General features: G+C 33.2%; 3 protein-coding genes across 4 annotated transcripts; 1 reads left to right on the top strand and 2 right to left on the bottom strand.

Moving 5' to 3' along the window:
* Nucleotides 1-3,956: 3,956 nt before the first annotated feature.
* On the bottom strand, nt 3,957-7,119 carry LOC123011603 (28S rRNA (cytosine-C(5))-methyltransferase). The gene is made up of 5 exons (XM_044409125.1): nt 6,940-7,119; nt 6,626-6,887; nt 5,845-6,107; nt 5,509-5,797; nt 3,957-5,462 (listed from the first exon to the last, which is right to left on the bottom strand). The coding sequence occupies exons 1-5, from the start codon at nt 7,054-7,056 to the stop codon at nt 4,069-4,071; spliced, it is 2,325 nt and encodes a 774-aa protein (XP_044265060.1). The 5' UTR covers nt 7,057-7,119; the 3' UTR covers nt 3,957-4,068.
* On the bottom strand, nt 6,179-7,193 carry LOC123011612 (vacuolar ATPase assembly integral membrane protein VMA21-like). Of its 2 annotated transcripts, none has more exons than XM_044409137.1 (2): nt 7,066-7,193; nt 6,179-6,602 (listed from the first exon to the last, which is right to left on the bottom strand). In XM_044409137.1, exon 2 carries the CDS (start codon nt 6,593-6,595, stop codon nt 6,284-6,286), a length of 312 nt encoding a protein of 103 aa, XP_044265072.1. In that variant the 5' UTR covers nt 6,596-6,602; nt 7,066-7,193; the 3' UTR covers nt 6,179-6,283. The 2 variants fall into 2 exon arrangements, with proteins under 2 accessions (XP_044265072.1, XP_044265081.1); XM_044409146.1 differs by lacking the exon at nt 7,066-7,193 and adding an exon at nt 6,657-6,786.
* Nucleotides 7,169-13,053, top strand: LOC123011593 (phosphatidylinositol 4,5-bisphosphate 3-kinase catalytic subunit delta isoform). The gene is made up of 14 exons (XM_044409113.1): nt 7,169-7,394; nt 7,491-7,774; nt 7,823-8,048; nt 8,096-8,319; nt 8,377-8,623; nt 8,670-8,851; nt 8,906-9,139; nt 9,191-9,384; nt 9,432-9,603; nt 10,649-10,881; nt 10,931-11,530; nt 11,582-11,724; nt 11,771-12,207; nt 12,254-13,053. The coding sequence occupies exons 2-14, from the start codon at nt 7,610-7,612 to the stop codon at nt 12,380-12,382; spliced, it is 3,186 nt and encodes a 1,061-aa protein (XP_044265048.1). The 5' UTR covers nt 7,169-7,394; nt 7,491-7,609; the 3' UTR covers nt 12,383-13,053.
* The last annotated feature ends 1,471 nt before the right edge of the window (nt 13,054-14,524 follow it).

Raw genomic sequence — 14,524 nt, forward strand, 5'->3', positions numbered from 1 at the left:
GAAAATTTAACTGTAACCAAATGTTAATTACAGATTAATTTGATGTTTAACCACGCAAAGGAAATGACCTAAGTAATGACAAATTAATCAAAAAGTTATTTTTAATTTTTTGTGGTTAGATATAAAACATTTTAGGAGTCTAAAAATGTATATTTCAATTTCTATGTTTTCTGTAATAAATAAGACATTAACATTAAATGTCTGGAATTGTTTTTAAGGTTTGAAAATATTTATCCCGGCGCATCCACCAATTTTAAAATTTCTTAAAAATGTAAAATTCCCTTCTTAATTATGTAAATTGCATAAAACTACATGCATACAGTTTATCACAACATTGTTTAGTGGTTTTACTACCGATAACACAATAATTAATTGCAGTTTAAGGCAAATAAACGCACCTGAATACAAATTGCACATTTTTGCAAATTTATTTAATTAATTAAATTTATAATTTTAAAACACACTCTTTAACACATCACGTAAACAGTTTAGGTAATTTTCGGGTGGTTGAAAATTCACATAGACCGATTTGTTGTTTTAGTCTTGAATCAGAGATTAATAACAAAAACTCAATATTTAATTTTTACAAATGAGTAAAAACGTTTTGTATTTAAAATCGCTTTGAATAGTTGGAGATGTAATAGATGATACTTTTTGTGACGTAAAATCGAGGTGATTTTAAAATCTGCCGATTTTTTCGCAAAGTAAAGTAATTAAATTACCGTAAATCGGGGATACTTTGACATAGTTTGAGAGGTTTTGTTAATGTAAATTTTTTATTTGTTGCAATATTTGCTTTAACAAACAAACTTAAAATTTTTCCTCAAGGCTATAGTTTTTCCAAAATAAAAATAAAAATTTGGTGTCAAAGAAACCCCGATTTCGGGGCTATTTTGACAGTTACTTTAATTACAATAACATTGAAAATCAAAGTTATGCTAGCCTGAGGGGTACCTTGACACACTAGAACTAAAAATATGCAATATAATGATGTAAATAAACTTTATTAAACTTATTAAACACAAAACATAAAATATACAGGGTGCGCCAGAACTCGCGCCCCAGAGAAATTTTTCAAGTAAGGTAAGATACCAGGAACATGAATAAAAAAAATTTTTAATTTTGACATTTGTCATTTTTTTATATCTATTTAATGATACTAATGATCTCTAATTTTTTTAACATTTTTCCATGTTCCTGGTATCTTACGTTATATGGCATTTTTCTCTGGGGCGCGAGTTCTGGCGCATCCCTGTATAACTTAAAAAAATTAAATAAGTAGTTATTTAATATGTTATGGCTTTTATATCGCATAAAAATAAAATAAACATAATTTCGGTAGGTACCTATACTGAAAATGAAACAAAATTAGTAGCCCCATAACGTACAAAAGTAACAAAACGTACAAAGTAACCCGTGAAGTCAAAGTAACCCCATTTTACGGTAGATTTTAACATAAAAGTTTTGGTTTTATAGTTTAAGTTTCAGGGCTTTCGACGTAAATTTTACAAAGTTTCGATCGTTGTAAATGAAAAATGAAAAGTTCTTTGCTTAAAAAATCGCAATGTTAGTCCAATTTTTGGTTTGGGAAACCTGATTTCTAAATTTTTATGACATTTCAATTCCTCGCGGCTAATTAAAACAAACGTGTCCCAGCCCAGTTTCTCTCTCATTACTACGAGTTTGTCGTTCTCACGCAATTTATTTTACATAAAAATCCCCCTAATGCATTTAAATTTGGATAAAAGTAGATCATGTACGGAAAAATCAGTTTCTAGACCCTACACGGGGGAATAATTTAGAGTATAACTACAAAGGTGTCATGAATTTATTATTATGTTAATCAGTTTTAGTTTCAGGTCAACTATTTACATAAGAAAGCAATTCTCAGGGTAATATACTGTATGAACGGATCCACTAAAAACTATAAACTGCCCCAATAAATGTTTAAATTTTATTTATGCCCAATGCAGGTATAAATTTTTTTTATTAAGATATTTTTTTCAGTATTTATGCTTTCCCCACAATCTAATCCAAAAAAAATTCTCATAAAAGAAGTGACATTCAATTCAAGTTTCAAGGATTATTTTATTAAATATACTCAGGTATCGAATCTCAAGATTTCTCACGATAAAAATAAATATTGGCCTCGAATCTAATTTAGTGTATAATACTTCAGCGATTTGGAATTATTTAGATTCCAATCTTTCAGGTGTTAAAGTTTGGTCACACAGGCCTGGAAAAATGTGGCTCACACCTTGAATTTATCTGGTAATAAAATGCACTCGCCTCGCAATTTTGATTAATGATCTGATCGATCAGTTTTGTTAAGGATAAAATATAGGCCATGAAATTGTCGGGTGATTATTGCAACCTATTATTAACTGCGAAGATTCGTATCGTTTTAATTATTTGTTCGTAAATAAATTACGCATAAAATTTCGGGTTTCCACAAATGTTAGTGGAACATGGATTAAACTTTTTTTTTAATTTACGGTACGAGAGGTGCACTTTTATTGCAACATAAACATACAATCAGTACAAATAACAATAAATTGTAATTATAATGCGCTTAATAGAAGAGAAAAGTGAAAAGGTAAGGGGGTGTAGGAAGGCAGTAAAGATATGAAACATGCAAAGCTTTGTTTCTACAATTTTCATACGATATAAACATCATTTCTAAAGCGAATGTTTAATTTTCTTTTATTAGTTGTGACCATTTTCGCCACCATTTATTCAATTTCCATAGATTTAAAAAAATTGGTGATTTAATTGCAAAGTTGTCAAATATTTTTATTTACTAGTAAGTGCAACTTTAAAAAATAAGTTGGTTTAAAAATAAAAATATGAAAAATTGAAATGTCGACTCTAAATCATAGAGTAATTTACATTCTTCTGTGAATTTTATTCACATTCTTTAACCTTTGTAAGTTTACGATTATTTTTTAAAGTTAAGTTATAAATTAGAAAAATATCACCTGAAGTAAATGAACTTACAATTAAATAGCAACAATAATCAGATACTCCACACGCATATCGAATAAATATTAAAAGATTTCCCAATTATGTTTTCAGTTGTCAAAAATTGTTCTTTATGACTCAGTATGTGATGCAGCTGCATTATCGATTAAAATTAGCATATGAAATGGCTGCGAAATATGCCGAATGCTGCAATAATTAAACACACATAAAAACTCGTCTATTTTTAGTAAATCTTATGTGCATTTTTATGAAATACTTTCGACTTTTCTACTTCTAGAATTTAAAATGCAAGTGCAGAAATTCACGCAAAACATAAAATTTCAGCTTAAAAACACGCTCACCCAATCCGCTTTCGACACAATGTACCCAACTAGCCCATGCCTTGACCTTCCGATAGACCAAAGCTCTGAAAACGAAAGCTCGCAGTGATTTAATCGAAGTTCACCTTGGCTAGACTGGGTATAGACCTAGTGAAATATTTACATGCGATGCGGATCGCTAATTCATGACCCCTTCAAGTGTTAAATCTGTCAATTCTTATTTATGATTCATTTCGAAATTAATTTTTTTATCGCGACATTTCGTGAACAGTCATACTTCCGCCGAATTTATTATTCCAGATGGAGTAATATGTCATCAGTGAGTAGATTATTACAACGAAATGGCAATTTTTTACTTGGAAAAACAAAAATGTTTCGTATGTACTTAATGGTTTGCGTGTTATTCTCACGGTAAATGGTCGATGTGAAATTATAAAGTGAGCTAAAGGCGCCTACCACGCTAACTACCAATCTTGAGACGAAGTTTTGTGACCTCAATTGTTTTATTAAAATATTGGAATTGCTTCCAGCGGAAATAAAATACAAACCTGCGCTCAAATCTTCAAAATTGGATAATAAGAGTGGCCTCAATAAGTTATTTGGTGTCACTGGGTAGACCGTAATCTTATCGCAATCAAGGGAAAAAATATTACGTTCGAAATGGAACATTTTATTAGCAAAAACAACATAATAAAAAACTAATCCACAAATTTGTTCTTAAGTAAAAAAAACTAACTCCACTTGCTCTGATTTCGGAACAATGTTCTCAATCTCGGCTTTCATCAATTGTATCCTTCTTCTTTTTCTTCTTTTTTGGTATATCTTCTTCAGTGTTTTCCTCGACTTTAATCACAGATTCACCTTTCTTTTTCTTCTTTTGAATAAGAGGTTCAACAACAGCATCCATCATGTCAACATCTTTATGTTTTCTCTTTTTTTCACTTTTTTCTATTTTGATTTTCACATTTTCTTCTTCTGAAGTTTTGATATCGTCCGTCTGTTTATGTTTCTTCTTCTTTTTTGCCTTTGTAACTTCATCATCGTGGTCTGTTTCCATTTTTATGCTGACTTCATTGATTTCTTCATTATTGACTAAATTCAAGTTTTCATTGTTATCATTTTTGTGTTTCTTTTTCTTTTTCGACTTTTTTGGCCCTTCACCATCATTTGTTTCGTTAGTCAAGATCAAGTCTTCCCTCTGTTCAATTTCTTCCGTATCTTCACCACTGTGTTTATATTTCTTTTTCTTTTTGTCCTTCCTACCTTCCTGATTGTCGTCTAATTCTGTTTTTAAGATCAGTTGATTTTCTGCGTCATTCTGATTTTCTGAAATATCGATATTGTTACGATTCTTCTTCTTTTTCGTTTTTCTGGTACTGTCATTTGTTTCACTTTTTATGATAACGTTCTTGATATTTTCGCCCTCTTCTTTCTTTATTTTTAAGATTTTCTCTTTATCCTTGCTTTCTGAACCTTCTCTATTGTTTTCAAGTTTCTTCTTTTTAACTTTTTTCTCTTCAAGGCCATCATCTGTTTCTTTTTTTATGGCCAAATCTTCGGTGATTTCAATATTTTTATGTTTCTTTTTATTTTTTGTAGCTTCATTACCGCTACTTGTTTCACTTTTGATGTCTTCTTTCTCGATTTTTTCCACAACTCCAGTCACATTCTCTTTTGCTTCAATCTTTTGTTTCTCCTCTACTTTCTCTTCACTTTTCCCTTTATTCAGATTCATCAAACTCACAATTCGCATTTTCTCTTCAAAGAGTTGCGCATTCAAAAACTGATTAGTCTCGCCGTCTTCCAGTCTTTCAAACACAGCAACGAAAAATCCACTAGTCAGGTCTATATCAGGTTTGGCATACAAACAAAATTTCCCCAAATCCCCAAACTCGGATGTGCCATAATTGTACCATTTTTTACCCAAAAGCTGGTCAGCGGGGACCAATTTAAACCTATTGCAGGTCTCTAGGACTTGCCTTACAACGTCTTCGTTTTCCTCCGCGTATACTGAACACGTCGAATATACGACTCGTTTAACTTTGGGAAATTTAGACAAGGCATGTCGCAGGATTTTAATTTGGAAACCTGCCAGTCGTTCTATGCGTTCTGAGTGCTGGTCTTTAGCCTGTTGTCCGGTTTCGACTCGATCGGTTAAACCTAAATTACGTCATTAGTGGGTTAACAAACCTGGAGAAGCCTATACCTGAGCCTGAACAACTGGGGTCTACTAAGATATATTCAATATCGGGGTACTCTTTTGCGGTTAGTTTCAATACATCGGCATTAATTGGTTCAACACCGGAAACCCCCGAAGACTCGATAATTTTTTCGAGAGTTTGAAATCGCTTTTTGCCGATTTCAACAGCATAAATTTTTCCTGTATTATCGATAAGAGCAGCACACTGAGTGGTTTTCATCCCAGGCGCTGCGCACATATCCAGAATTGATGTTCCAGGTTGAGGGTCGAGAATATGCGCAGGAAGACAACTCGCCTAGGTTTGAAAAAACTAACAAGAATTTTAAACCTAATCTGGATTACCTTGTCTTGTAAAATTATGCTGCCGTTCTTGTATGCGGCATGTTGATAAAATTCGGTTTTTGGTGGGAAAATTAGTAAATATGGGATGTGAAAATCAATCATAAATTCGTTAGAGTCTAGATTTGAGACTGCGTCCAGAAAACCGAGATAATTTTCACTCTCTGTGTATTGTTTTAAGATCCAGCCTTCGTCTCTGAAGCGCTCAACAGCCTCGTTTGTGGTGATTTTGAGAGTGTTGACACGGACGTATCGCGGTTTTTCAACTAAAATATAACGTGTTACATACAATTTTTTTACTATGGGATAATGGGAGGGTTTAGATATAACGAAAGTGTAAAAAACAAGTTTTATTAAACACAATCACTATACATACATATTTTACACTTTACACTATATCTGCCCTTATACAATATCAATGGAATGATAATAATACTTTAATTTAATCTTGTTTTAATTCCTCAATAGGATTGCCCTCATCATCATACTCTTGCTCATGATACGCAATATACGCATACACAAGGATAATAAAATTGACTGTGACAACAGCCGCTAAGACTGACCAAACAACAGTAGAATAACCGCTCATGTGCCAGTACTCCTCAAGACAATATTTAGTCCCGTAATAGGCCCCAAAAGGCAAAGTAAACATTAAAAAACTGAAGAAAAGTAGCAACATTATCGCTTTGGTCGCTTGTTTAGTATGGGCTGGTAGCGAGAAAACCTCATTGGGGGCGGCCACATCTTCATCCATTATCAAACTGCAAAAAAAACAAATTATTACCTTGTTCCACCCCCTTTACATCGTCAGAAACATCGCTTAGGTGAGCTTTCAAAACTTGTTCATAGGCCAAGATCGTTTGGACCGGCTTAGACTGCCCTGAGAGACGTTGTTTGCCCCACAACAGTTCAGTTATGAGGACTTTTGCCAACCAAGGGTCAAATCTCGGCTCTTTGACTAAAAGTTTTGATTTTCTTATTAATTTCTCAATATCGGCTGACTTTTGAAACGTGTGAACAAGTAACGCGTACAAAGCTTTGATATTCTGGAAGAAATCGTATAAATTTAAAGACACGCTTTCTAACCTCAAAACTTACGGGATGTTTACATTCGTAGACGAGTTGTTTGATACTGCCTTTACCCGCACTCACTTCTTTTGCGATTTTTGAAGCAGTTTTGTATAATCGGGGCACTTTAATTGAATGGTCAAACATTATTTTTACCTGTAAAAACTATTTTCCTGGAGCTTTTCTTGGAAGTACGACCCCACGTCACGTTTTTACGGGCTGCCAACATGAGTTAAATTTACTAAGTAACAAATTAGAAAAACTCAATCGAATTTATGCAAAAATGTGTGACATAAAGCCCACATAAAACACGTTAATTACAAAAACCTATCATAAATGCGAAATTGGATTGATTAAGGTAAATTAATTGACTGGATTTGAACCGAGTTGAAGGATTTTGGTTTTGTCAGGATGCCACATTGTTGTTTTTATGGGCGATGGGTGTATGATGAAAGCGATTCAAGGAGATTATTTACAATAAATAGGTAAATTGAGTTATACGGGGACTTACACGAGTGTTTTTATCGTGTTTAGCCAATTTCTTACAATTCTGGTCAATTGCATTGTTATTTAATTTATAGGTTAACCACAGCTTTATCTGTGTTTCCTCGAAAATGAAGCAGCAAAATTTTCCAAGGAAATAGGTTTAAAACCGGGAATTTTCATCTAGAATAAAATCGTGAATTATCATGAAGTAGTGATGCGAGAAAACAATCTCCAAATGCCTCCATTTCCCCGAGAATACTCTCCAGACTTCTGGTCGTTTGACCCGGAAGATTCAGTGGAATTGACTTGTCTCATGCCTAACGGCATTGTAATTCTCCTCAAAGTTTGCTACAATGCCACCCTTCTGGACATTAAAGCGGTAAGTGGCCCCAAATGAAGGAAACTTTGCTTCAAAATATTGCTTTAGGACTTGTGGGAGGAGGCCCCCAAGTACCCGCTCCATGGCAAACTCCACGACATGTCGTCGTACGTTTTCACCTGCATTAACAGCATGGCAGAGCGGGAGGAACTGCACGACGAGACTAGGAGAATCTGCGATGTTAAACCAACTTGCGCTGTACTGAAAATTGAGTGCCTTGGGAACGAACCAGACAACAAAATCAACGTCCAAATTGGGCATTTGATAGGGAGGAGTAAGTCGTTTTGGTGGGAGAAAATCCCGATTAAAAATCCTTTCAAGGTGTGAAGGAATTTGACGAGCTGAATAATCCCGAAATTAACGATTTTCGGTTTCAAATGCGGAGATTGGGCGATGAAATTACGCAAAAACGGCTGAAATATACGTGGCTTGAAAAACTGTATTATCAGTTTCCTCCGCGACTGTGTCCCAAAACCAAAATTTTTCCGGAAACGCTTGACCAAAAAAAGAACATTAAAATTACCACAAGATTTGAGGATAATGAGGTTTGCAGGAAAATAAATTTATTTACATAAGGAAGTATCAAATATTTGTCTTTGTAGAATTCTTTTACATTCAATGTCTCTCCTTACATTTACCCAAACAAATTATTGGAAATGATTCTGGCGAAAAGGTCCAACGTTTTGAAAATAAGATATGACCGTTGCAACGATTATGTTTTGAAAGTGTGTGGCCAGGACGAGTATTTAGTAGGAGATCACCAACTCATCCAATTCCAATACATCCAAGACTCTTTATCTACGGACGTAACACCAATTGTGGTCACAGTGAGAGTTAATAAAGTTCCAGGTTTGTTATTACAGTCGTGTAAACAAAATGCGAGTTTTGTTTTTAGTCACTCCTGATAATCCTTACGAAACAGTGGATAATTTCGATCACAGGAGAATGCGGTCGACTTATTCAACACTAACGTGGCGTAAAAGAGCCCACAAGTCGGCTTGGGATATTCAGAGGAAATTTAGTGTGACTTTAGATGCAGTCAGCGGATTGAACTGTGATATCAGAAAGACGAATGAGGTACTTTTGAAAATTGAACATTTTTGTCGTTTTATTTAATCAATTTTGGGTTAGATTGGCATTCAAGTGGGGCTGTTTCACGGGGGAAAATCGCTTTGCGAAAGACTTAAAGCTTCCATCCAACCAATAAACGAAAAGAATGAAAGTTTATTTAAGGAGACTTTAGTTTTTGATATTTTAGTGTGCAATATACCCAGAAATGCGAAATTGTGTTTTTGCATTTATGAAGTTCCTAAATCTAGTAAGTTAGTTAGAACGAAAAAAGGCAAAGAATATGGAAATAATAAGGTAGATATTTAATTAAATGAAAACCATAAAATTGTAATCATTTTTATCTAGGAGTCTATTACTCCTATAGCTTGGGCTAATACGACGGTTTACGACTTTAAAAATCAGCTTAGAAATGGCGCAATGACACTTTACATGTGGACTTTTGCTAATGATTTAATGTGTGAGGACATATTTAATACTTTAGGGAATGTTGTTAATAATCCGAGTAAGAGTGCAACGGCCCTAACTCTACATCTTAATAGGTAAGAAAAAAAAAGAAAAAAAAATGATGTTCTTACATTAGTTTTAGTTTCGCTGAAGACCAAACGATTTATTATCCAACGACGGAAGCAATGATTAATTTTACTCAGGAAAACAAAAGCAAATATATTAGTAACAGTATTGAATATAACCCGACAAACATCGAACATTGTCAGAAAATTCTTACTGAGAATGACAACTTGTTTGAGGTTCATGAACAGGTAAGGGGGGGGGGGAAGGGGGTAACGAAAATTGAAACTTTTGCGAAATGTAGAATATTTTTTCTTTCACTTTGCGTGCAAAACCGTTACTTTTTATAGGTGAAAAATCAAATACTTTTGAAGGAAATTTATCATTATGTGTATCATTACACAAGGTTTATTGTATAAATTTTACGTTGTATTTTTTAATCTGAAATCTGAGTAAATTTAAAAAAAAATCGTGACCGGTTAGAAAGCTCTCTCATTTACCATATAACAAAAAAATAATTTGACGGTTTTCTCAACTCCACTCACTCCCTGAACCATCTTTCTACGTGTGGTTTAAACATTTTTATTCTGTTCTGTGGTTTGGTTGAAATTCATACCATACCAAATTTTGATTAAAAATATTTTGAATTATGATTTTTTTAAATAAATCAACATTTTTAAAGCAAGTGGTGAGGTAAGGTCAATTATTAGTCAAATTTGAACGCTGTATTTTACAATTTTTAGACAAAATTTATGCACATTTTTTGTATTGCGATTTGTGTTTTAATTTGTAGTTTTATTTTTATTTAGCAAATCGTTAGGTCAGGTCAGATTTATTGCTTTTGTATCGACACAATATTTCTTTCAATAGTTTCTACATAATCGTCGAAAATTAAAAAAAATTGGAAAAATACATGTATGCTCGAGTACTAGAGATCCTACGGCAAAAATTAGTCATGATCGCAATCTCTGGATAATTTTCATTTTGTCAAATACTCAAAAACTATGGATACTAGGTAAAAAAACACAAAATATTGTTCATTAACTCGAAAATTGCTTGTCTTGGGACATTTTAAGTTGTTGATTCATGCTTTTAATTCGACTTGACGTCTAGGAAACCTTTTATTTTTGTATATTGGGAAATAAAATTAAAATATATAAAATATAAAAACATTTTTGTATGTTGGGAGACGAATTTTTGTCGATTTTTAGCAATTATGAAAAGTATGTTATGTAATACGCGCGTATACGAATCTAAGACTAAATTTTGATGTTACGAATGTTTCTTAATCATTAGGATCGAAAAAATATCTGGCTGTTGAAAGACTATTGGAAAAAGCAAAATCCGGAAGTACTTCCGAAACTGCTATCTGCGATTGATTGGGACACTCGGGAAGTCGTGAGCGACGTAGCTGCACTATTAAAAGACTGGCCTAAGCTTCCGCCTGAGAAAGCATTAGAATTATTAGATTATGCATATCCTGATCAGAGAGTACGGAGTTTTGCTGTTGAATGTCTTGACGATGTTAGGTAATGAAGAAATATCTTCCCCTAACTCAAATAAAAATAATAATTTTAGTGACGAGGACTTACTTCTTTATCTCTTACAATTAGTACAAGCAATCAAACACGAAATGTATCTAGAATGTGATTTAGTGAAATTTCTAATAAAACGAGCACTGAATAATCAAAAAATCGGTCACTACTTATTCTGGCACCTCAAATCCGAGTTGCAAGTCCCATCTGTGTCGGTCCGCTTCGGACTTATCCTCGAAGCGTATTGCAGAGGTAGTCAAGAACACATGCCTGTGTTATTAAAACAATTAGAATTTCTCGATAAGTTGAAAAACAGTCGAGAACACGTCAAAAACAAAAGCAAAGAAAAAGCAAAATCAAACCTCAAAGATTATTTATCAGAGTGTCACATTGACGAGACTGTGCAAAACATCAGGAGTCCGCTAGACCCCAGGTTCAGGTGTTCGAAAATAAAATTAGACAAATGTAGGATTATGGATAGCAAAATGCGGCCGTTGTGGATAGTTCTTCAGAATTACGACACGTTTGGTGAAGATGTTTATATTATTTTCAAAGATGGCGATGATTTAAGACAAGATATGCTCACGTTGCAGATGTTGAAAATCATGGATAGGTTGTGGAAGAGTGAAGGGTTAGATTTAAGGTCCGTGAGGTGTGAAAAATCGGTTATTGTGCCCTAATCGAGTTGTTTCAGGTTGAGTCCTTACAATTGCATATCGTTAGGAGATAGGGCTGGTATGATTGAAGTGGTTCTCAACGCGGAGACTATTGCCAACATTCAGAAGGACAAAGGCGTGTTTTCGGCCACTTCGGCCTTCCGCAAAGGCTCAATTTTGGGTAATTGGACACTCGTTTGTTAACCGGTGATTAACATTGTCTTTAGCGTGGTTGAAGGACCACAACCCGACGGAGTCGGCCCTCAACAAGGCCATCAATGAGTTCACTCTTTCGTGCGCCGGGTACTGCGTCGCGACGTACGTCTTGGGCGTCGCGGACCGCCATTCTGACAATATAATGGTCAAAAAGTCAGGCCAACTGTTTCACATCGACTTTGGCCACATTTTGGGCCATTTTAAGGAGAAATTCGGGATAAAGCGTGAAAGAGTCCCATTCGTGTTGACCCACGACTTCGAATATGTCATAAACAAGGGGCAGAAAACTACGCTTGAATTTAAAATATTTCAGGAGTATTGCGAGAAGGCCTTCGTGATTTTGCGAAAACACGGGAGTTTAATTTTGTCGCTTTGTGCGATGATGATTTCGACTGGTTTGCCTGAATTGAGTTCGGAGAAAGATTTGAATTATATCAGGGACACTTTGGTGAGTTTCTTCAAAGGTTGATTAGGGGGTTCATTGTGGGTTTTAGGCCCTGTCGAAGTCGGAGGAGGAGGCCTTGAATCATTTTAGGAGTAAATTCGATGAGGCTTTGTCGAATTCGTGGAAGACTTCGTTGAATTGGGCCTCGCATAATTTAGCAAAGAATAATAAAGCATGAGTTAACGATTTTTGTTGCCAATCAAAGTGCCAATATAATTTAGTAATATTATCACTAGTGAATTAATCAAATTTTGTACATATTGTTGTCGATTTAGTTGTGGAATTTTTTATCTGGAGCAATTTTTTAAATTAGGTCAAGGATATCAGGGAAATGGAATTTCCGAAATTTAGTACCTAAAGAGCGAATATTTTAATGAGTTTAGGGTTAGATGTAACAAACATGACAATAGTCGTGCATTTTGCTTGGTTTGATATTTGTAGTTAACAATTTGTTCTTATAAGAACGTTAATGCCACGCAATGCAATTTCTTTTAAGTCGTACCGATGAGAGTACTAAAAATATGTTTTTTTTTATTTATTTAAGTCTTAGCTACAACACGCGTTATTTGGGTTTTACAAAAGGCACGCCCATGGTGCACATTTATTTATTTATTACGTAACTATTCGTCTTTATCTTGGGAACTTATACATTTTATGGTTTTATAATTTCTTTTTGTTAAAAATGTTTTTGTGAGGTATACAATAAATAAACTGAACCCCAGGAAAAAAGAAGAATAGCCATTAGACAAAATGAATGTTTCTAATTTTATTTGTATTACGCTGATTTATGTACAAATATTTAAGTTTCATTACATGTAAACTATATACAATAAAATGTGTCTTGATTTACTTGGTTGTTTTATTCATGCCCCCAGAAAACAATAAAAGACTTCAAAATATAATTATTAGTAGGTGCTTAAAAGACAAATAAAAAAAATTGCATATCAAAGCGAAAGTGAAATTTGAGTGTTCTTCATTATATAGGGTGTCAGAACTTTCGCCCTAGAGAAAAATTTCAAGTAACATACGAGAAACATGGAAAAAATGTCAAAAAAATCTGGGACCAATTTTTCTAGGAATCAAAGTTTTTGGAATTTCACTTTATTTATTGTATCGTGTTACATAAGTAAATCTGGATACTGGATATAAAGATTTACTAAAAGATAGATTATCAGAAATAACAATGAAGAATATCCAAAATTTCGAAAAAAGTTTTCAAGTCTTATTCAACAAGTTAATAAATTAAAAATTATTATTTTTGTTCTTATATTTGTTATCGTAGTTGTTATTATTGTTTTCTTACTTTATATTACTCCAACACTAATAAAAAATAGCGATTTATTCAACAATTTTCATGAACTAATACGTTTCCATAAGCTAATGTATCTGTAAAATTAGGTAAAAGGTATCTTTTAACATTTTTCCTACTTGAGACTTTTTCTTTACTTCTTCAGTAAATATATCACGTTTATAACTCCAGATCACTTTCTGCCTATGGAAGTATTCTGTTTGATTTAATAAGCTATTTTTGTAATCTTAAAAACTTATTTCTTTATTCAATACTGCCTTCTTTATAGATACCTTTTAATGTATTCGAAACAGTATTTTCGGTTCTGTAACTGTACACTTTTGTCCTTAAACCTATGTATTCTATTATCTTAAAACCGTTTAATTTATCTTTGAATTTTCCTATTACTTTCTTATTTTTATCAGAATATAATTGATGATTTTTTTGGATATACAGATGTATCAAAATAGTCAGAACTGTTTTTCAAATGTCTTCCAAACTGTTTTTGAAGAATTCTGTTGGCAGATCTCTACACCCTTTAAGGCGCATATCTTCCAAATTTTATGTTTCTATCTACGTTTAAACGTTTACACACCATTTCATAGGTAATTTAAAAATACACTTCCCTATTATAATTACTGTTCTTGATTCTTTGATATAAAGCAAAAATTAAATTGAAATTAGGCAACTTTTAATACATGTATCTTCAAGTTCGAAGATTTGAAGGAGAATAGTCATTACTCATTAGTCATTAGACAAAAAGAATGTTTCTAATTTTATTTGTATTACGCTGATTTATGTACAAATATTTAAGTTTCATTACATGTAAACTATATCAAATAAAATGTGCATTTATTTACTTAGTTGTTTTATTCGTTACCTCAGAAAACAATAAAAGACTTGAAAAGATAATTATTAGTACGTTAGGTGCTTAAAAATGAAATAAAGAAAAATAAATAAAATTATTAACAGAGCGAATGTAAAATTTAAGTGTTTTTCATAATACAGAATGTCCGGAAAATCGCGCACTTC

Source organism: Tribolium madens, unplaced genomic scaffold, assembly GCF_015345945.1.
Source record: "Tribolium madens isolate multiple individuals breed KSU strain unplaced genomic scaffold, Tmad_KSU_1.1 Scaffold_19;HRSCAF=116;Tcas5.2_LG9, whole genome shotgun sequence".
In the NCBI taxonomy this organism is placed as follows: Eukaryota; Metazoa; Arthropoda; class Insecta; order Coleoptera; family Tenebrionidae; genus Tribolium; species Tribolium madens.